The sequence below is a fragment of the Protopterus annectens genome, chromosome 6.part0, assembly GCF_019279795.1.
Source record: "Protopterus annectens isolate FY-2018-M chromosome 6.part0, PAN1.0, whole genome shotgun sequence".
Taxonomy (NCBI): Eukaryota; Metazoa; Chordata; order Ceratodontiformes; family Protopteridae; genus Protopterus; species Protopterus annectens.
The window spans coordinates 1,364,212,295-1,364,235,508 of NC_056737.1; the positions used below are offsets into that span (position 1 = coordinate 1,364,212,295).

A 23,214-nucleotide genomic window follows, 5' to 3' on the forward strand; every position below is an offset into this window, starting at 1 on the left:
AGGCTATGTACAAGGACCCAATGACTGAAGTACGAACAGTATTCAGTTTCACAGAGGGGTTACCAGTAGGAGGGGGTATCATTTAGGGTTCAGCTCTGAGCCCACCGCTGTTCATTCTGGTGATGGACTACATTAGGATATGCGTTGGAGGGTGCATATCATAAAGTTATTGTATGCAAATGATGTCACTACAAGCAGACTCTGAAGAAGAACTTCAGCAAAGGATAAGGGAATGAAATGCAAAATTGAAGGCACATGGGATGAAACTGAGTACAGGATATAACAGTTGTAATGGCTGCAAACAGAGGAAATCAGACAAAACTGTGACATGAGACAGAAGGGAAAATTGTGGAACATGTTAACAGCGTCAAGCACCTGAGAGGAGAAGGGAAATCTCAATAAGGAGGCCAAAGCTTAAATCAGAGGGGTTGCAGCTAACTGACATAGGGTGTCAGGGGTAGTATATGAGAGAAGAATGTCAAAGAAGCTTAAAAGTAAGGTGTACAAAATAGTGATGCAACCAGTATCAAGGTGTGGTACAGAAACCTGGGTAGTAAACACAGAGCAGTTGAGGAAGCTGGAGGTGATTGAGATGAAGTGTTGGAGATTGGTGGCAGGATGCACACTGTGGGACAGACAAAGAAATAAGGACATAAAACAGAAGCTGAAGCAGCTCCAATTGCAAAAAAGGTCAAAGAGAACAGATTACAGTGGTTTGTGCACATGTGCAGAACAGCAGAAGATGAAATAGAGACAGAGAGAGAGAGAGAGAGATGGCGACAGTTGACACAATACCATGTAGAAAAGGGGGTTGTTGATGATGACGATTATTTGTTGTTGATGATGATGATTATACCGGAAGGACATATTTGTCACAGAAACTGATTTTGTTTTTGGGATTTCGTTTACTTGTTTATTAAAGGTTCAAGATGTTCTGCCCGCATCCTTGCCATAGGAGACAGAGGAGGTCTGGATGCCAAGTTATTGTAATACACGACTGAACATAAACAGTAAAGGACACTAAGGTGATTTTTCCAGTACTTCAGTAGTGACTAGGTCAGTGCAGAGTAAGGCTTAAACTTGAAAAGAGATGTGGTGCCAAACAAACTTACGGTAGCTCAAATGGTAAAATCTGAGCCAAATAGAAGCAAATAAGCAAAAAAATACCAAATATCAGCTCAATGAAAGATATGGCATTCGAGTAATATCTTTAATAACAACCACAAGTTTTCACAACTGTGTGGTTTCTCAACTGTAGCAAATCAAATGGGACAAGAAAGAGTGAAGCTTTTAAATCACATATATTATATGATACAAATCAGGTGACACATCAATAAATCACAATTGAGACATTTAAATGAAAACCAGTTAAAACATTAAAATAAAAACATGTGACATATATACATATGCATTCATATGCCCGGCAAGAAATTTATGCTATAATATATGTGCCCAGAAGAAGTTGTTATAGGGTAAGTCTAGTCTTCAGTACTAGATTTATACTGTAATCATCATTTAGATCAGGACAACAATCAGCTCTAAGTCTACAAATTCACTTATATTTTCTAACCATAACGTGCAGGGAATCATTTTCATCTCTGAGAGAAGTGGGGACCTGTTCTATAACATTAAATTTAGCACTACAATTACACCCTTTATATCCACACATTTCTTCGTATATCTGAACAATGTTGACAGATGCTGTCTTTATGCCTTCTATTACTCTTTCTTACATAAAATTAAGGGCATGTCAAGCACCTTGCTAGTTAAACTACATTCCTAGTGTCACAAGTGGCTAACGCATTAAAGCAATACTTCCTATTTGTAAAAGGATGAATAAAAGTGAAATGACTAGCTATAAACATAGAGAATGTGTATCTAAAATAATGTCTCATATCTTTCCTACCATCAACTTTTCTATTAAGGGAATTATCACTCAGTTGTTCTTTATACATGAATATATGTTTAAGGTTACTTGAATTTTTGTAAGAACAGAATGGCCAGTGTTAAATAATATCATGTAAACCATCAGAAGATTTTAAAATTAAAGTGTTTTCTATAAATATCACATACATATTTAGAGTACCAGTTATATAGTATGCATAAAAAGGGTGCATTAGATTCAGTTGCATGGGGCATATTAACATAACTACAATAGGTTTCATCATAGTTAAAGGTAGCCTTAGCTTTCTCTTTCCTTTAAGCAGCAACCTGTTGTTTCATATCGCTGAGTAGCCCCTCATCATATCCCCTATTCCTAGTCTCATCCATTAAAAAATATCTAATTCTTGTTCAAATTTTCTTTTCGCAGTTACATACCTAGAAATGCATGCAACATTTGAAAAAAAAATTAAATGTGGGTGCATATTATCCTTATATAAGTAAGTAACCTTCCTTAGCTGTTTTTTTTTTATCAATGGAAGTTTCAAATTTTAAATTATTACAAGCCAAATATATATCAAAAAAGTTAATTGTATGATGGAAAACAGTCATCTTAAATTTTTAAAAGTCAGCGACTGAATTTAAATAAACAAGAAAACAATCAATCAAGCTGATCTGATATCCCTTTCTTTAATATAAAACATCATCAAAAAGTGCTTGAAAAACAAAATGTTTTCCCCAATAGAGATTCATCTCATTCTCAATATATTGCACTTCTCATACAGAAACCACCAAATTTGCTTAAGTATTGGCCATGGGAGTACCGGGCGGCCATGGTGGTGCAGCGGTTAGCGTTGCTGCCTCACAGCAAGAGGTTCTCTGGTTCGATCCTCGGCTGGGGTGCCTTCTGTGCAGAGTTTGCATGTCCTCCCTGTGGTCACGTGGGATTCCTCCTGGTGCTCCAGTTTCCTCCCGCATCCCAAAGACATGCTATAGGTGGATTGGATATTCTAAATTGGTCCTAGGCATGAGTGAGTGAGTGAGTGAGTGTGTGTGTGTGTGTGTGTGTGTGTGTGTGTGTGTGTGTGTGTGTGTGTGTGCGCCTTCCGTGGAAGGTTGGGTGCCGGGCTGGCAACCCAACACTGTAAAACTTCACTGCCAGTCTTGAGCGGACACATGATCCGCTGTGGCAACCCCTAACCGGGAAAAGCTGAAAGAAGAAGATTGGCCATGGGAGTACCCATGGTCACTCCTGAGCACTGCAAACATAACTGGTCTTGGAATGTAAGGACATTATTTTTAAGCACTAAAAGAGGTCCCTAACGAAGTATGTACAGATAAAAATAGCCTTATGGCATCAGGGACTCAATATACAAAGTTATAGAAACAGCATTCTCATTCATACTGTCAGCTTTCCAGAAAGTCATCCCTGTCCTTAATAAAAGTCACTGTCCTTAATAAAAGTCTTAAGAGTTAAATACTGACTTACTACCTTTTTTAAATAAATACCGAATGGCTCAGTAATACAACCTCTAGAAGAAATTATCAGTCTCATAGGTGGACATTTAGGATCTTTATGTATTTTAGGTAATCTATAAAATATAGGAATAGATGACTGCTCAACATGAAAAAATGCAAGCTAATCATGTAATATATAACCATTTAAATTCAAGTTTTAACCATTTTCCTTAGCATTCATTATAGTTTTCTCATCAGAAAGAGCAGAAATTTTCTTTTAGCTAGTAACACCACTCAATGCATTATTAGCATTTAGATAATCAACCTTGTTCATCATAACACTGTCATTGTACATGTTGGTGTGAATGATCTAAGACGTACCTCCCTGGACTACATGAAGAGAGACATTGAGGAGCTCTCTGATCATGTAGCCCAAGCTGGTATGACCCTGACCTTGAGTAGCATACTACCTTCACCTAGAATGATACCACAATACAAAGACAAAATGATCAATTTCAACAATTGGCTAAGCTTCTGGTGTCATTCTAAGGGGATCCAGTGTCTGTCTCCCTGGATGACATGATAGACAAGCCTCGCTGTTTCACCAGAGATGGGTTGCACCTGTCACCCCTAGGTTTTCAAATACTGGCCAAGGCTCTTGCCGTCCCCATAGTGCCTTTTTTAGGCAAGGCTCAAAGGACAAACCAACCACCGTAACCAGCACAGGTAACCAAAAACTAAGGGAAATGCTATTCAACGCCAGAAGTCTCAACCTCAAAATGCACACACTCGAGGCTCTCCTCAGCATGGATAAAATCGATGTTTGTACAGTGACAGAAACCTGGTTCAAGGCTCAAGAGAGCACCCCAGCATTGCCAGGTTACAATTCATATCATACCTTCCGGCCTCAGTTACCGGATCGCAGTACAAAGGGCGGAAGTGTATCCATATTCATCAAGGATACCCATATCTCCAGGTTAGTAGCACAGCATGATGCCCCAGAGATCATCCATGCGCAACTATCAGCAGGCAAAACCACATTTCAAGTCGTAGCCGGTTATAGATTGCCCACCATGTCCCAAGATGCTCACTCTGCATTCCTCGAGACATTGGAAAATATAAAGGTCCTACCCAACACCATAATCTTGGGTGATTTCAACTACCCTGGTATAGACAGGGCGAACTACCAATGTTCCAACTCCTATGCTCAGCGATTCATAGAATTTATAAATTCAAATGCCCTTGAACAACTAGTATGTTCCCCCAGTAGAGGGGAAAACATATTGGATTTAATCATCACAAATATGGGCGCCCATTGTACCACACCCGTTATCACTCCCTCCTTGGTCAGATCCGACCACAAACTGATAACCCTGGACATCCTCACCCCTCCACCTCCCCCAGACAAAGAAACCATAGTCAAAAACCTTTCCAAACCAAACTTCAAACTACTTGCATCCGAAGTGGAAAGCTTCACTATTCCCTTTCAGAAGGATAATGATATCCAGGATGCGGAATCCTACACCAAGGCACTGTATATGTATTTTCAGGATTGCATGGACCGTGCTATCCCAAATAAAACCAAGACTCCTTCCTCAAGCAAGAAGAAACCAGTCTGATGGACCCTGGCCATAAGCAAACTTTACAATAAAAGGAGGAGACTTATACAAAAAAATGCCAAATCTCAAGTAGAAAAATCAACCCTGATCAGCATTAGTAAGAAATTGAGGGCCCTCATCAAGTCAACTAAAGCCAATTTCGAAAAGAAAGTTGCCAAGGATGCCAAGGATAACCATAAAGCCTACTATGGTTACGTCAAAAACCTAAATGGCAATGCTCAGGTCTGTTCTGAGCTAGTACAAAATGGAACAAAATACACTGACCCTTCTGACATTGCCAACATCTTGGCTGACAGGTTCAGTGCAAATCCCCCCCCCTCACCACTTACAGGGCCTATTACCATTCCAGAAGGGACTAAATGAGATTATGCATGGTGTCAAAGCCATGGTCTCAAGCTAAATGCAAAAAAAGCGTAGTAATCCCCTTTGGAAAAACAGAGAACCTGCAAACTACAACATAGGAGGTAATCTCCTGAAATCTGAAGAAGAAATAAGGGATCTAGGGACCCAAGTAGATAGTCAGCTTTCCTTTGATAACCATGTTGCCAAAGTGGTTAGAAAATCCTTCTATGTGATCCATCTGATCACAAAAGGGTTTGCATCAAGATCTAAGGATGTAATGGTGTCCCGCTACTCTTCCCTCATCAGACCCATTACTGAGTACAATGTACCAATTGGAATGTACCTGGCTAGACATCTCCAGCAGCTGGAGAGAAAACAGAGGTACCTAACCAAGAGAATTACTGGCCTCAAACAGTTGCCCTATGCAGCACGATTGAAAAAGCTAAGACTGTTCTCTGTTGCATACCGCTTTCTCAGAGGCGATCTCTGTCTAACGTACAGAGCCATGTCCAACCCAGAATTGTTAAACATGCTCCATCTTAGCAAAATCAAATCTACTCGAGCTACACGCTCTAGGGATATAAACCTCAACACAACAATGAATAGAACATGCTGGAGGGATAGATTCCCTTCACAGAGACTTCCCTTACTATGGAGCAGGGTCCCGATCTACATAAGACAGAGCCCCTATCACTCTTCAAGAGGAACCTTGATGAGTGGATGGGTAACAGAAAGTTCACACTGGGGATTACACCAACAGCACTACTAGATAGAGGCCAAGGGTACTAGCTGCTAGTACAAGGGTCTATGGAACTACTAAAGGGGCAGTGAATACCGCACAACGTGGCTGGGTAATATATGCCTTCAGGCAGATAGCCCAGTACCAACCTATGAACCTATAACAATCGCCTCCCAATTGACTCACAGCCTGAATCAGTTCTCCTGGAACATCATATATCCATGATGATTTCTAGTCTTGTTTGTGCACAGACACAGGTCTGAGGCTGCCCTTAAACGGGTTTTGAATGACTTCCTAGTGCTGAGAGATCAGTGGTAATACTCTGACTTGGTCATCTCTGATCCTTCCTCTGCAATTGACACAGTAGAATATAACCCCATACTTGATCACCTCTTATGAAGCCTGGAATGCTGGCTTTGGATGGTTGCTTCCTACCTTAGAAGTTGAACCACATGGTTTGTGTGAGGGATACGTTCTTCATCTGTCTAATCTCTCACATCTGGAATCTCACAAGGTCTGTTATTCACTGTTTACATACATCTACCATAACAGCTCATCATATAGAGTGTGCTTCAGTATCATTGCTATGGTGATGATTGTCAACTTAACTGTAGTTCCTTTAGGACATGCCTGCTGTATATTCACTAGGTGATGATCTGGAATCTATTCAAAACTGGACGACAGCTAACCTCCTGTGACTTAACATGTTACCTTGAGGAAATCTAATTGTCCAACCCTTGACCCTGCTGTGGTTTACAATGGTGACATAGAAGGTCAGAAATCATGTTGTGATTTTTTGATGAGAGATTGACACTTACGGAACAACTATTTCCATTTTCAAAATCTAAACAAGCACCTTTTCCCTCCAAATGACCTCTCTGTGGTTGAACATGCCTTAGTGTCTTCTAGGCTTGATTAATGTAGTTCCCTATATCTGAGGTTACCTAGAGTGTACTTCACTGCCTATGGCAGGTACAGAATTCTGCATCACAGTTTCTTCCAGTTGCTTCTCATTGACCTTTATCATTTTCAATCACTGATCACCATCATCAACACCCTTTTCTATATGGCATAATTTTATTTTTATTTATTTATTTATTTACATTTGTTGACCGGGAGTGTCCGACTGGACGTAGGTCCATTTTTAGCGGAGGCCCGTGGAGAAAAGCTCCACACTTAAAATAAACAGACAGTAGTTACATTGGCTTACATAGTGATTAACAATTTAACATAGCAATTAATTACAAACATATTTACAGATGAAGAATATAGTACATCAGTAGACAACTAGAATCTTTATCTGCGAAGTACATAACAGACATTAACAAATGTTACAATAAGAAGTTCCTGCTGTATAATAAGTACTAAGCTTATGAGCATCTGAGCTTGCTATAATCAAGGTAGTTAGTGGGGTGGAAAGAAAGGTAGTGGTTGGATGGGGTGGGTGATATTAGAGTGGGAGTTGCAAGGGCATAGCCAGCATGTTTTTAGGTGCGGTTTTAGTAAAGTTTTGAAGTGGGTGCATGACGGTACGGAGGTAATTGTGGGTGGGATGGAGTACCATAATTTGGCTATGGCGCTAGAGAATAGTGCTTCACCAGCAGAGTTATTGGCTTTAGTGATCTGCAAGTGATTTTTGTTGCTGGATCTTAGTGGTCTGGTGGTGCGATAGGGTTGGAGTAGATTCTGGAGGGATGGGACATTTAGTGGATGGTTTACTAGTTTGTGGGCAAGTGATAGTTGATACCATTGAAGGAAGTGAGGGAGTGGTGACTACGGTAGGATGCCCCTGTGGCGAATTTGGCGATTTTGTTGTAGCAGGTCTCTAGCTTGTTTAGACCGCATTTCCTTAGATTGGTATATATTGGGGAGGCATAAAGTAGGGTGGAGATAAGGTGGGAATTTGCTATTGAAGTCTTTGCTGCTTTGATGAGAAGTTGCTTATTTCTGTATAATGCTCCTAGTTTTTGTGGACTTTTTTAATGGTCATGGATATGTGAATGTCAAATTTTAGTTTATTGTCTATTTCCACTCCTAGCAATTTGGTGTGTTCAGTTGGGTATATAGTGGTGTTGTCTTTTGCTGTGATGTTAAAGTGAGAGTTGTTTTGAGTATGTTTGGTGGGTTGGAAGATGAGTAGTTTAGTTTTGTTTGGGTTGAGTATTAATTGGGCATTGGATAACCAAGTTTCAACAGATGAAAAGGCTTCCTGTGTGCCTTTTTGCAGTTTTGGTAGGGACTGAGCTGAGCAGATGATGGTTGAGTCATCTGTGTATTGTATGAGTGTGCCATGTTTGGTGACAGAGGCTAGATTATTGGTGAAAACAGAGAAGAGTAGGGGGTACAAGGATGGATCCTTGGGGGACCCCTATGGAGATAGGTAGTTGGGGAGATATGTCATTCTGCCATACAACGGATTGTTGGTGGTCAGACAGGTAACTCTGAAACCAGTTGGTGACTGATTGAGAGAAGGATAGGTTATTGAGGACAGAGATGAGTTGTTTGTGTGGGACCATGTCAAATGCTTTAGATAGGTCTAGGAAAGTAGCAGAGGAGAGATAGCCATCGTTTTTATGCTGAAGTATAGTGTTAGTAAAGGAGAGTAAGGCAGTGGTGGTGCTATGGTTTGGTCGGAAACCATGCTGAGTACTGGAAAGGAGGTTGTTAGTAAGGAGGTAGTCTGAGACCTGAGAATGTATGCATCTCTCTAGTATTTTGGAGAGTGGAGGGAGAATAGCTATGGGGCGGTAAGTGGTTAGTTCTGTGGAGGGGAATTATATTTGATACTTTCCACAGTGTGGGAATGTAACATTCTGTCAGAGATTGGTTAATCAAGATGGATACTGGGTAGGCCAGAGCATCAGCTGTGATTTGCAGGTATTCACTTGGGAGGTTGTCTGCTGCTACTTTGGTGGGCTTAAGTTTAGTTAAGAGTTTTTTTATGTTAGAGGTAGGTACAGGAGAAAAAGAGAAGGCAGTGGGGAGATTACAAGTTGAAGATGTGGGTTAGAGGGGAGGGGGGTTGTGTTGTTTAGCTAGTGATAGTATGGTTTGTGTGAAGTGTGGGGTGAATGAGGTAGCAATATTTTTGGAGGAGTGAGGGATGTTAGGAGGAGGGGTAGTGACTTTACCTGGGTGGAGGATGGAGTTTATGGAGGACCAGAATTGTTTGGGGCTGTGTTGGGAGGAGTCTAGGGCAGACTGGTAGTATTGGAATTTGTCCTGTTTTATTAGCTTTTTAACTCTACTGCATAGTTCTAGGAATTTCTGTCTAGCTGAGGGGGTTTTGGTTTTGTGCCAGTGTTCCTAGGCTTTATCCCTGTTTTTCATTTCTGACTTAGTGGTTTTCTGTAGCCATGGGGAGGGTTGTGCTTTTGTTCTGAAAAGTCTTATGGGGGCATGGTAATTAAGGATGCTCAGGAAGGTAGTATTAAAAAATTCAACTGCTTCATCAAGACTGAGGTACTTTAGGGGATGTCATTTACATTCTTTGAGGGATGAGATGAATGTGAGTGGGTTAAAGTTTAGTTTTTTTACGTATTTGATGGTAGATGACAGGTTAGCTTGTTATAGGTATTTTTGAGTAGGAATGTTGGGGAGTGATCACTGAGGCTATCTGATAAGCAGCCTGTTATATATGACTGAGGGCTCTTACTGACTAGTATCCAATCCAGGGTAGTGTGCTTGCTGGAGATTTTATTTATCCTGGTTGGGGACTGGACTAGTTTGGTGAAGCCATGAAGGTTTATATGATGGGTTGGATTGTTGCCAGAACAGGATTGCCAGTCAATATTGAAATCACCTAAAATGATAGTTTCTTGGGGGAGATGGTGGGTAGACCAGCTGAGGAGGTTTTCTAGTGGAGAGATGTTTTGTCCAGGTGGGAAGTAGCATCCAATTATGTTGATGGTTTTGTTTTGGTTTGGTTTATTTTGAGGTTGGTATATATTATTTCTTCATTGCCTATTTGTGGAGCTGATGATTTTAAGATCTGGATGTTTAGATGCTGTTTAAATATTATAGCTACACCGCCTCCTTTCTTGTTTAGCTGGTTTACTCTTAGTATGCCGTAACCGGTAGGGAGTATTTGCTCACTGGTAATGTGAGGTTTTAGCCAGGTTTCTGTCAAGATGACTATATCTGGGGAGTACAAGTCTATGGTGGCATGGAGTTCATGGACTTTGTTGGATACACTTCTAATATTTAGGCTTAGTAGAAGGAAGTCACTTGGCTTTCTATTGGCTGTGATATGGGAGAAGTTGTGGTTTCTAGTCTGGTTATGAGGATTTGGGTTGGAGATGGTAGGGACACAGGGTTGGGGTGGATGTCTCCACTTAGGGCTAGTTTTGATATGCATGAGGTTATTAGTTTTCTCAGTTTTTGAATGTGTTTGTTTATTAGGGAAACTTTATGATTGTGCTCTGTGGGTAATAGGTATGGTAGGAGGGTTACTATGTTAAGTTGTAGGGATGCTTTATGTTTGAGTAATATAGTTGGTAGAATATGTGGAGGGTAAATAGGGATGGTTCTTAAGTTGGTGGGAGGGGAGCTGAGTGAGGGTGAGACATGAGTGGTGGTGTGAGTAGTAGTACAGTGGTAGTGGTTGAGTGGGGGGATGATGGAGCTTTGGTAGGATGTAAGATATGCAAGGAGAGTGCATGCCGTGAGCATAAGTAAGGTATGCTTGTACATGTTAGTTGAGGAGGTGTGATAGTAGTGGGACAATGGAGGAGGCAGTGTTGGGTTAGCACTGTGGTTGGCTATTGGAAAGATGGGAGGGGCTTGTGAGTGTAAAAAAGGTAGGACCACTGGGGGTGGGAGGGAATAGGGGGCAGGGTGGAGAGCGAAGTGGGTAGAGACCCTGTTAGTTGCTCTTATGAGGGGGCTGGAAACAATCAGGTAACAGAGTAAACTGATAAATGAAAATATGATAGTGACAAAGGGTGGTTGTAGTTTTAAAAATGGTGCCTGCCACAGGTGATATTTATTAACTTTGGGATTGGCTTAAGGTAATAAACAGGGAAGGGGGAGGGGGAGAACAAGAGTGTGAGCAGGCAGTTATTTTGTACTGCTGCTAATGAGCCGAAGCAAAGACAATTTTGTGTTCAAGAAACAATCAGAATCATATATTGTGTCAACTGTCACCACCTGTCTTGATTCAAAGCCACTTTTCTGTTGTCTTCAAACCTAATGCCTGACTGATGCAGGTCTTGTCTCATGCAATCCATCCATCTCTTGGCTGATGTATTTGCTACCCCTTGCCTTCTTCCTGTCTCTCTCAAATCTTCTTCGCTAATTCACCATCAGCTTTACTTTACATGTGACTGAACCACAGTAATCTGTTCTCCTGGACCTTTTCTACAATTGGGGCTACTTTGGCTTCAGCTCTGATGTCCTCATTTCTTCATCTGTCCCACAGTGTACATCCTAATACTCATCTCAGGCACTTCATCTACATCCCATCAAGCATTCTCAACTGCTCCACCTTCATTACCCACATTTTTGTGCCACGCAGAAGCACTGATCACACCACAGATTTGTATATCTTACTTTTTATCTTCTTTAGCATTCTTCTTATACTACTCCTGACATTCTGTGTCACATGGGTATGTCACGTCTGATTTTATATTTCACCTCCTTATTAGGACTTCCTTTCTCCTCATCCCACCCTCCCAGACACTTGATGTTCCATTATTTTCCCTTCTACCTCAATTTTCAACTTCTTCTAATTTTTTCCATTTTTTACCATGACAATTGTCTTGCCTGCACTTAGTCTCATCCCATGTGTCTCCAGTTTTATATTCCAGTATTTGTAATGTGACACTGTCTGCATGAATCTGCTTTGTTGATCTGACCCCTCCGACCTGTTTGCTAATGTAGTCCATCACCATTATGAACAGCAGTGGGCTCACAGATGAACTCTGATGCACACCCACTCCCTCTGGATGCCCCTCTGTGAAACACAACACTGTTCTGCCTTGAGTCAGCGTACTTGTACATAGCCTGCACTAATTCTACCAATGGTTCTGGAACCACCAAAGGACTACCCAAATCAGCTGTCTAGGGACTCTGTCATATACTTTCTTCAAGTCTAAGAATGCCCAGTTGGACTCCTTATTCATCTCCAGCGTTTTCTCTACTTTCTGTCTCACCTCAAACATAAGGTCAGTCATGCTGCATTCTGATCTGAATCCAAACCGCTCATCTTCTACTATTTTGTTTAGCCGTCACCCTCTGGAGTACTTTCATGCAGTGAGTCAGGAGTTTGATACCTTTGTACTGCTCACAGTTGCGAATGCCTCCATTGTTCACTGGTGCTGGAATGCTTATTCTCCAATTATCACTAAAAACACGAGGAACTAAGCGGCACACAGGCAGATGACTGTAATAACTTTTATTTAGCGCTTTCGTCTGCAATAAGCATATGACTTCTTCAGAATACAAGAACCTTACTTTGCCTCCTTCCTTATAAATAATCAACATACCATGTGACTAAAACAATTAAGACAATCAATCAATTTAGAACCATTTTTACGGTAAAATAATCTTATAAAAACTTTTTCATACAAAATTCATAGTTCATTAAAATACATATAAATTTCATATCTATTTTTGTGAGAATACTCACATTATGCTGAAGCAAATAAAATACTGACCCCCTTCCCACAAATATATCTCTTTACTTTTGAGATTTTAAAAATATTAAAGATGAAACACAGCTTTCAGTTTGAGACAGCTACATAGAGAGACTGTTTAAGTTTATTTTATATTATTTTACCGTAAAAAAATGGTTTCTCACTATTTATATGAAATCTTACATTTTTCCTACATCCTTACACTTCCTCCACCTTTTCTGTCAACATAACCATACAAACAGCCTACAACAGAAATCCCTCTCACCATTGTAAAATAAACTTTCCATCCACACTATATATTACTCAATGTATCTAGATCTCAAACCCTTCTCTACTCCTATACCATTTTCATCCCATACTTAACAGCACAGCTCAGTTAAAGCCCTTCGACATTATATTCCTGGACATAATACAATTTATCATACTCTTCTCTCTCACTCTAATAGTACCTCCTCCACCATTACCATAGCTCACCACCTCTACAGCATTACTCAATACTCCAAATACTATTTTATTTACCATTACCATACCTCACCACCTCTACAGCATTATTCAATACTCCAAATACTACTTCATTCACCATTACCATAGATCACCACCTCTACAGTATTACTCAATACTCCAAATACTACTTCATTCACCATTACCATACCTCACCACCTCTACAGCATTAATCAATACTCCAAATACTACTTCATTCACCATTACCATAGATCACCACCTCTACAGTATTACTCAATACTCCAAATACTACTTCATTCACCATTACCATACCTCACCACCTCTACAGCATTACTCAATACTCCAAATACTACTTCATTCACCATTACCATTGCTCACCACCTCTATAGTATTACTCAATACTCCAAATAATACTTCATTCACCATTACCATAGCTCACCACCTCTACAGTATTACTCAATACTCCAAATAATACTTCATTCACCATTACCATAGCTCACCACCTCTACAACATTACTCATCTGTAGCTCTTCAAATTTACAGTACTATCTCATAAAAAAGTATAGCGCATCTCAAGGGCAAAAACAAAATATCAAATTAAATTGCTTTAAGTATAGCACATCCCAAGGGCAAAAACAAAATATCAAATTAAATTGCTATTTCCCACATATAACTTTCCCTACTTCACTACAACTCTGTGGTGATAATCACCCCCAACCGTGGTCCAGCACAACAACAAAACCAATCTACCACCCTCAAAATCATTAGCATCCCAATAACTACAAAACTAAATTCACAAAACATAGGACTAGAATTCAAACATAAACCTGGGGCATACCTCTCAACTGTTCAGATTTTCGCATGATGTCCAGATTTTTGCCTCATATTTTGGTCAGTTTATCATAAAATTGTGCTTTCTGGCAAATTAGTGTCAAATCATTACTGACTGAAGTTAGAAAATAATGGCAGACATTTGAGTTTCAGACTTTATATCCTTCAGAAAATTCATGTTAATGCAAAACCTGTTATTCTATAAACTTTCTAAACTTGTAAGAGCAGTATTTTAAATTGTCCCTGTTTTTGGACCTTTGTCCCACTTTTATTTTATGGCTTTGTCCAGATTTCTTGCTCCAAGAGGTTGAGATGTTTGCCGGGGAGCATCGCCAACAAAAGAGCCAACTTGAATGCCTTCATATCTTATCATAACCAGGGCATACTTGTAGCCACTGAGATTTGGATAAAAGCCACAACTAAAGACATTGAAATTCTACTTTGCGTTGACTGCAGAGACAAAAAAGGCAGTTGGACTATTATATCAAAGTCATCTAAACATCTCTCCATATCATCATAATCAGTTTAATAATGCAGAAATTCATATTTCCTTTCTTAAATTAAATGCACAGAGAAGTCTGTGCATCACTACATTATATATCCTTCCAGGAAATAGCATTCTACTCATAGAGGAAATACTGTCCTGGGTAGCCACCAATACACCACAAATAAATAAATAAAAATAAAAAATAACAATTATCTTAGGATATTTCAATACAGAATGACTTTAAATTACATCTGACACCCACACTGCCAGCATCAATCTCTTCAGTTTTAGCCAGCTCATAAACACAACTTGATTCACCAAACCCACCACCAGAGCATCTCTATTAGACTGGATACTTACATCAGATTGTAGCAAAATCTTTACAACTGGCACCTGACCTGATTCCCTAAGTAAGCCCCTACCTATTTTTGCCAACAGAACCCCTATGTACTCTCCATGCAGTCTCTCTAATTTCTGTGCAGAGACCTTTGCTTCAACCTTATACTCTTAGAATTAGTCATAGTGAAAATGTTACCTCTAGATGAAGCAGTACTTGATTTCAGTAATGCATTCCCTACCATACTAAATATGCTTTACTAAGAAGAAAGTAAAAGTGAATCCAGTTCCCTGGCAATCACAAAAAAAAAAAACAAACGAACAGATAACTGATGATGACAGAAAGGAACAAAGCCTGGAAATCATGGCAAACTAAAAAAAATCAGGAAAATCTGTAACACTTCAGATACCTCAGAAATATAACTAAACAAAGCGGAAAATCAGACAAAAGGAATCATTATTGTAGCATGCAAGAATTTCACCAAAAGTTTTCTGGGCTTCTCTGACTTACTAAATCTAGGCCATAATTCACAACCAAATCCATCTGCAAAACAATCCCCAGCTAAAACAGCACAGGAATTCAATAATCACTTCATATAATCCATCACATCTGTTTTAAAATCCAGCACTAAATATGATTCTATTCCTTTGCTGGAATCAAAATCTCAACTCAGCACACTTCTCTGTAAAACCAGTCTCCACCCAATTAGTTATAAAAACTCCTCAACAAGAAAACCATTAAACTAACTGCAGATAGCCATCCATCAGAATATCTATGAAGAGGTACCAATGCCATTACCTACCAGCTAATCCTTCTAATAAACAGAACCATTGATGAATGCCATGTTCCCACTACCTGGAAAAAAGCATTCATAGTGCCACTTGACAAAGGAGGCCTGCCTAATGACTATATTGATTTCAGGTCAACCTTTCATATCTAAAATTTTCAGAAAATGTATAAACAGTCAACTACTGAACTATCTTAATGAAAATAGCCTTCTCTACCCTACACAGCATGGCTTCAGACTCCAATATAACAGCATCACAGCCTCATTACAACTTAGAAAAATCATCAGTCAGAAAAGGAATTCTGGCAAACTGGTCTCCTCACTATTTCTTGACTAGTCTACGGCATTTGATATCAACTACTACTGCTGCTGCTGCTGCTGCTACTACTGCTACGGCTACTACTACTGCTTCTATGACTACAGCTACTACTACTGCTACTGCTACTACTACTACTACTACTGCTACTACTACTACTACTACTGCTAGTACTACTACTACTACTACTACTGCTACGGCTACTACTACTACTGCTGCTACTACTACTTCTATGACTACTAATACTGCTACTACTGCTACTACTACTGCTACTACTACTACTGCTACGGCTACTACTACTACTGCTGCTACTACTACTTCTATGACTACTAATACTGCTACTACTGCTACTACTACTGCTACTACTACTACTACTACTACTGCTACGGCTACTACTACTACTGCTGCTACTACTACTTCTATGACTACTAATACTGCTACTACTGCTACTACTACTGCTACTACTGCTACTAGTACTACTTCTGCTACTACTGCTACAAAAACTATCTTCTGCGGGTTTCTCTCTCACCTCTTTCTCGTGGTTAAAGGCTACTTATCAGACAGATACGAACCAGTCAAGTGGCAAGTGACTATTCCCCCTTCCCATAAGTTAAAGTCACTGTACCACAGGGATCTACACTTGGACCACTGTTAGCTAAGATGTTCATTAACGATCTTCATTTGACAGCTAAACAGGCTACTTTGATATAACATTCTGATTAAAAACCTGGCTTGATAACTCACAGCTTCTACTAAACCTGCAAAAACTAAGTTGTTTCTCTTCTCCCCCAAATCTCACTCATAAAGTAAAGACCATTTTAAAACTACATCATCAAATAACACTAAACGTCTGGGAGTTACCAAATGTAATTAAAGAGATACACTAAAAGCTTGGCCTTCTTGCATAGGGAAACACCTTACTTCACAGATAAAGCCAAAGAAACAGTCACAAAAAGTGCTTGCTCCCCCACTTCTCCCTGTCTCTCAAATCTTTAAAAACCTAACAGTATTCAGGAGAACTAAACCTGGCAATGTCGTAACAAAATTAAGTTTTCTGAAACTCTTCCAACTGTACCACCACTGCCAGTCATTCAAACTACTAAAGTGGACAGTACTACCCAATAGCCTTGACCAGCCAAGTTTTAGTCATACATAACCTGATACACAATTTAGACAAATGCCCAGCTCTTAAACATCAAATCCAGTATTATGATCCAAGCAGAAGTTTGCGCACACAAAATAAATCTTTATTCATTATTAGCATGTTTCAAAATACATCAGGTGATCCACTCTTCTCCAGCCTTTGGGATTTAACCCCTCCAGCAGATCATGGAAATGTAAACTTTTAGACCAAAGCTCAATCACTATTTAAGACACACCTGGATCTGTCACTGCTCATCCCCACGATGAACGCAGCACACCTCTTTCCTAAGTGACTACTTACATGAAAAACCTTCCATTAAATGTAACATGGAAAGAAACACATGTAATATATGGTTGCTTTGTACTATATAGAAGTAATAACTTGAACTCTTATGTAAAAACTTAATCTTTATGTATATAAAGACTTGAAAGAAATAGTGTGTCTGTTACTTGTATATTCTAATTATTTTGATTGTCATGTGTTGTTTGTATGCTTTCATTTTACTGTCATGTGGAGCATTTCTCCCTGGCTCTCTGCAGAAAAAGGATTTAATTGCCCAGACTATCCAGGTCAACAAATGCAGAATAAAATAAATCAATAAAATAAACTTGCTGCCTCCTTACAAGCTTTGAATTTTGCATTCCTTGACAGATTTAGTGGATTAATTATGCATGTGTCTATACAGTGAAAGTCAGAATATATTTCCCCAGTGCAATAAGCCATTAATTTACCCCATTAATGTAAATTCGGCCAGGTAGCATTCTAATTACAAAAAAACAACATACCTATTAACATCATGAAATATTCTAGAAGTCTTCTTTTCTATTTTGTTTTAATTTGTACACATTTACCTGGCTCCTTCAGTGCAGCGAGGATGGATTTTCCACTGGAATGCTCCGAATATGTAAACCTCATCACACAATCATTTTCAGTTTTGTAGAGGCACAACACAGCGTCTTGATCATCTGTTTCTAGAGAAGAAACAAAGCATATTTCACATCCCATGTGGCTATAACAGCTGGCTGCAGTACATAAGTAAGCAATGTGTCAACATTAATGAGTGTGTGCTGTTCTGCTTGTTATACTGTGCCAGACATATTTTTTGTACAGTGACAAACATTTACTGTACAGCTGTTAAAGAGGAAACAGTCAACTGCCTTGACCCAAGCACTGGCAGAGCTGTGCATATTTCATGAAATTAGCCCCTGAAGTCTTCAGATTCCTTTAAATATGAACAGCTTCCTGCAAATACATATGGGTCATATTAGGTGACTGATTTAATAAGTTGCAGTGAAGGAATATGTTTAGTTTTAAAATCCCTTCCAGAATTTCACACTCAACAAGCTATGACTTATGGCACTGCTCAACCAACCCAAATAAAGGTCATGCCTTGTCTTGAATAATCCAATCAGTAGAGTTACACAAAAGTAGTATATACAGAACTAAGATCAGATTTCTGTTGTAAATTTATGCATACTATATTTTGAAAACTCTTTTGGCCCACAAAGCAATACTTCAGATCATGAAATTCCTAAGATTTGATGGAACATATGTTCATTTTCAGACCAGTTTCACAGCACTTATTTCATCCCTTCCTGAAAAGCTGCATTCAAAAAAACAGCCATTTTTTTCTGACCAAAAAATACTGTTCGTGCAGCTTGGGTAGGTATGGAACGTGACTATTTACATCATTCAGTAAATGCTCCTTAGATATGATCAGTAAAATTATATCACCTACAATTAACAATTCAAGTTCATCATGCAGAATTTAGTTATAGCACCTACTGCATTTACTAAAAATACTGAAATATGGTATGCTGTGCTTAGAAAAGTGCATCCAGAAGCTTTCACTCACTGTCACTTAGCTTCAATGACATTGCTACATGTAATGCTAAAACAGACCTAAGTGTACCCGGTCCTCATTTATATCTCAGCACAATTTCTTAAAAATATCAACTGTACCAGATCTTCAAGTCACAGAATTTGGGAGAAGATACCCTGTCTGCCAAGAAAATTCTTCTCTGCTCCACTTTTCCTCTCTCTTCACTTCAGCTTAATTTTTCATAAGACCCTCTACTTTACTTTTGGTGCTATGGAGCACTATATACTGCTGTTTGCCATGTGTGGGACAAAATGTGTGATGTATGGAAGACATGTGATTCCTCTTATGAAGGGCAAGCCAAAAATATCTTTAAGGGATCACATACATGAAAGTCTATATAGCATTAGTAAATCTGATGTGGACAATGCCCTGAAACTGTTTAATGCGAAATATTGTTTTAAGATTTAAGATTTTAGTTGTGCTTTAAATGAAACAAAAAAGGTGGAGGCGATGATATAGAAAATGTATTTCTTAAAGTAGAAGTTGAATGACAGTATAGACTGAAAAATGTTAAATAGCCTGAACTAAATGAAAAATGGGGCATTGCACCACTGATAAAGATCTAATATACGAAGAAATGTATGATTACGCAGTTACTGATAAGGTGTGAGAGGTTCAGGAGAGAAGGGTGTTGTTTGTTGATACATGTGAAGGATAAAAACAGCTTTTTAGGTTCATAGGTTCATAGATTAGTACTAGGCTAACTGCCCTTGCGAGCCATTTTAAGCCTAGCCAATTATCCCTTGTGAGACTCAAACCCTGCACCTTGTGTTTGTAAGGCAAACACCTTAACCATTAGGCCACCCTCCCATTTTGAAACATTAACTATGAATTTTAAGCTACCTGAAAATGGTATGCTTTAACGGTTTCTCAGAAAATGCAGCCTTCCTGAGTGAAATGTGATAGTTTAAAGTAATTCTAGCTGACTCTGAAAATGAACTCATCTCAATCTGTGTGATAAACCATGTGATAAATGGAAAAAATGTTGCTTTTATATGGGGATTTGCTCTGGCAAATGGGGCCCCATATTTAAATGAGAAAGGATGCATTGAAGAGGAATTTTCTTTTGTTCCTGTGAAGTCAACACTTTTGTGTAGATTCTCCTTCTGTTGGTAAACTTTCCCTGTGAATTGTGGCTGCTCTGCTCTTCCCAAAATTGAAATAATACCGGAGGCTTTAATGAACTCTAGTAAGAATTTAGTGAACTCTGCTACAGCCCTTCAAGAAAGAGGTGCAGCCTGATGTTTGAGGCCCTGGATTCTCCTGGTGAGGAACCTCTGTGGTCTCTCCAGCTGCTGCATGTGCTTTGTGAGGTACATGCCGAAAGGGGCATTGTACTCAATAATGGGTCTTATAAGGGAAGAATAAAGGGATGTCAAGACCTCCTTGTCCCTGGATGAGATACTACTCCTAATGAGGTTGGCCATGTAGAAAGCCTTCCGTACAACGGAGGCAATATGGTTGTCAAACTTCAGGTTGCTATCAACCTGGGTGCCCAAGTCCCTCATGACTGATTGCGTGCTTAGGACCTTGTTATCAATGTGATAATTTGTAGTTACTTCACTCTTCCCAAAGGGATGATGATACAGTTTTTGGCATTCAGTTTGAGGCCATGTTTCTGGCATCAGTCATTTGTTTGGGTAAGACCCTCTTGGAGGATGTCCACATGCCTAGGGGAACTGATGACAGCAGCCAGTTTGCAGTCATCTGCAAACTTGGTCAGCCATAGCCCACTGGTTTTGGCCTGCACCTCAGAAAACTATATCCCAAACAACAGAGGCCCCAAGACCTATCCCTGGGGTACACTGCTCATTACGGGTCTACTGCTTGAGGTGTCTTCCCCTATTTTGACTACATGGATTCTATCAGTGAGCCAGTTTGCTACCCATCTGGTAACATACAGATTGATGCCTAGTTGAGACAGTTTATCTATTATACCCAAGTGGGGAATAGTATCATAGGCTTTGGCCAGGTCAAGGTAAGTGTTGTGCACAGTCTTCCCCTCGTCCATGGCATTGGTGAGTGTCTCAAAGAAGACGACCAAGTTTAACAGGCATAACCTCCCTTTAATGAAAGCAAACTGCATGGGATTGAGTGTTTGGAGGTTGCCAATGTCCTTGTTAATGAGGTCCATGATAATTTGTACCATGGCTTTGCAGATCAGATTAGTTACGCTGATAGGTGTATAATTTCCTGGATCAGTGGACGCTCCACCTTTGTGCAAAAGGATGACAGTGGCTGTCCTCCACTTGGCAGGGAAGAAGCTGATACTCAGGCTTTGGTTGAATAGGATGCCTAATGGTGTTGCAAATTCCTCCCTGACTTCATGTAGAATGCAGCCTGGGATGTTATCGGGTCCCACGGAGTCTGTATTTTTTGCCTTTGAGAGGGCAGTGATGACTTGCCCCCTAGAGATAAGGGGGGTAGGTGCTGGGGATGTCCTGCTTTACTTATGAGGGGGCAGAGGGGTGAAGTTTTTGCTGAACCTGTCTGCCAGCAGGTTGGCTGCATCTATGGCGTATGTGTATGTAGTGTCCTTGACCACCAGTTCTGAGCAGATCTGAGTGCTTTCTCTGAGATTGGGGACATATGTGAAGAAGACCATATGACTGTCTTTAGTAGATGTGGCCAGTCTGGACTCAAAGTTTGCTTTGGAGGATTTCATTAGTGCTATTATTTGCTTGTTCAGGCTAAGGAGAGATTGCTTCCAAATAGGCGCATGCTCCTTGGTCCTGGACATCAATTTTCTCCTTTTATTATTGAGTTTATTTATTGCAGATGTCCACCAGACAGGTTTACTCTTCCTTGAGGAGGAGGATTTTTTACTGTCAGATATGCCTGATTCCATGCAGCTATATAAATGCTCATATAGTACTTTGGTGTAGGTTTGGACATTTGTGCCAGTTCCTACGGAGGGGGAGGGGGCTGTGAAGCTGTTACACCTCTTTGTGGTTGGATCTTACCAGGGAGGATGACATCCTAGGGATGCTGCAGTGGTTACTCATGTTGGGTAATACCATGTTCAAGATATTATCACCTCTTGTGGGGGTGTTGACTAGCTGGTCCAAGGCATCTGCATCGATGAAATCAAGGACTCTCTAGGCATTTGTGTTTTGGCATGAGTAGTTCTTCCAATCTATGGTTGGCTAGTTAAAGTATCCCAGGATTAGGGTACAGGGTTGAATCTTGATCGATTTGAAGAGGTCCAGATAGGTGGAGTTGGCATCTTGAGTCAAAATTGGGGGCCTGCAGCTAGCTATGATTTGAATAGGGGTCTTGTCAATGGTTAACTGCACCTGGAGTGTCTCCTGTGTGTCATACTGTTTGACTAGTCTGGAGGTGTGTGTGTCTTTAATATATATTGAAATTCCACCTCCTTTTGCTTTGCTGCCCACGGTTTTGGGTCTAAATGTATGATAGAATGAGTAACCTGGTATGGCCGGGGTACTCTCTACAGCTTTGAACCAGGTTTCTGTGACTGAACAAAGGTCAGCATCTTCCAGGGTTAAGAATGCTTGCAATGAGTGCAGTTTCTTGTTTAGACTCTTAGCATTTCACAGCATGACCTTTAATTTGCATTTTGATAAAATTTTCACGTTGGTAGTTTTGACCTTATGGAATTGCCTACAAAAGGCACTATGGGGGAGGCAAAAACCTTTGCCAGTAGCCTAAAGCCCAAGGGAGACAGATGCAGGCCAATCTCTGGCAAAGCATCGTGGTCTGTCAATCATGTCTTCCCAGAGTGTCAGGTACTGCATCACCTTGGAATGACACCAGAGACAACTAAGCCAGTTGTTAAAGTCAATGATTTTCTGTTTGTACTGAGGCATCTTTGTGGATGACAACAGAATGGTGCTTAAGGCTAGGGACATACGTGCTGGGGACACATATTCAGTGAGTGCAATTGTATCTCACTTCATATAAGGCCAGGGAAGTACTTCTCATAACAGTACCTACTGTTGAAAGACTTGAGTGCATATGGCAGATTCTGACACCTGAAAACAACTAACCGTGAATTTCTCCTTATCCAGCATGGTGAGGGGCACATCTGTGTTTCTCACAATGGAGTCTCTTATGACTAATATGTTTGGTTTATGGTTAGGCCTTAGTGGCTGTAAGACACAGGAGTGTGGACTATGTGTGGTGTGGTGAGCTGTGGAGTTTGCATGTGTTTTTGCCTCAGAGGTCTCTTTTGTTTGGGTATGATTTTGTTGAGGACCTCCACATATGTGGGTGTATGTTGTGTAGGTGCGGGTGGTGTTTGTGTTGACAACCTTCTCAGTGCCAGATATGC

The 23,214-nt window shown here is 40.0% G+C and overlaps 1 protein-coding gene across 1 annotated transcript in view; it reads right to left on the reverse strand.

The window, feature by feature from the left end:
• The window catches only part of ITGB5 (integrin subunit beta 5), a 1,724,339-nt gene that overhangs the window by 146,282 nt on the left and 1,554,843 nt on the right, over nucleotides 1–23,214 (reverse strand). Inside the window, exon 13 of the mRNA XM_044074928.1 lies at nucleotides 17,890–18,009. Coding sequence (XP_043930863.1) covers nucleotides 17,890–18,009 — 120 coding nt within the window. The remainder of the gene's footprint in view (nucleotides 1–17,889; nucleotides 18,010–23,214) is intronic.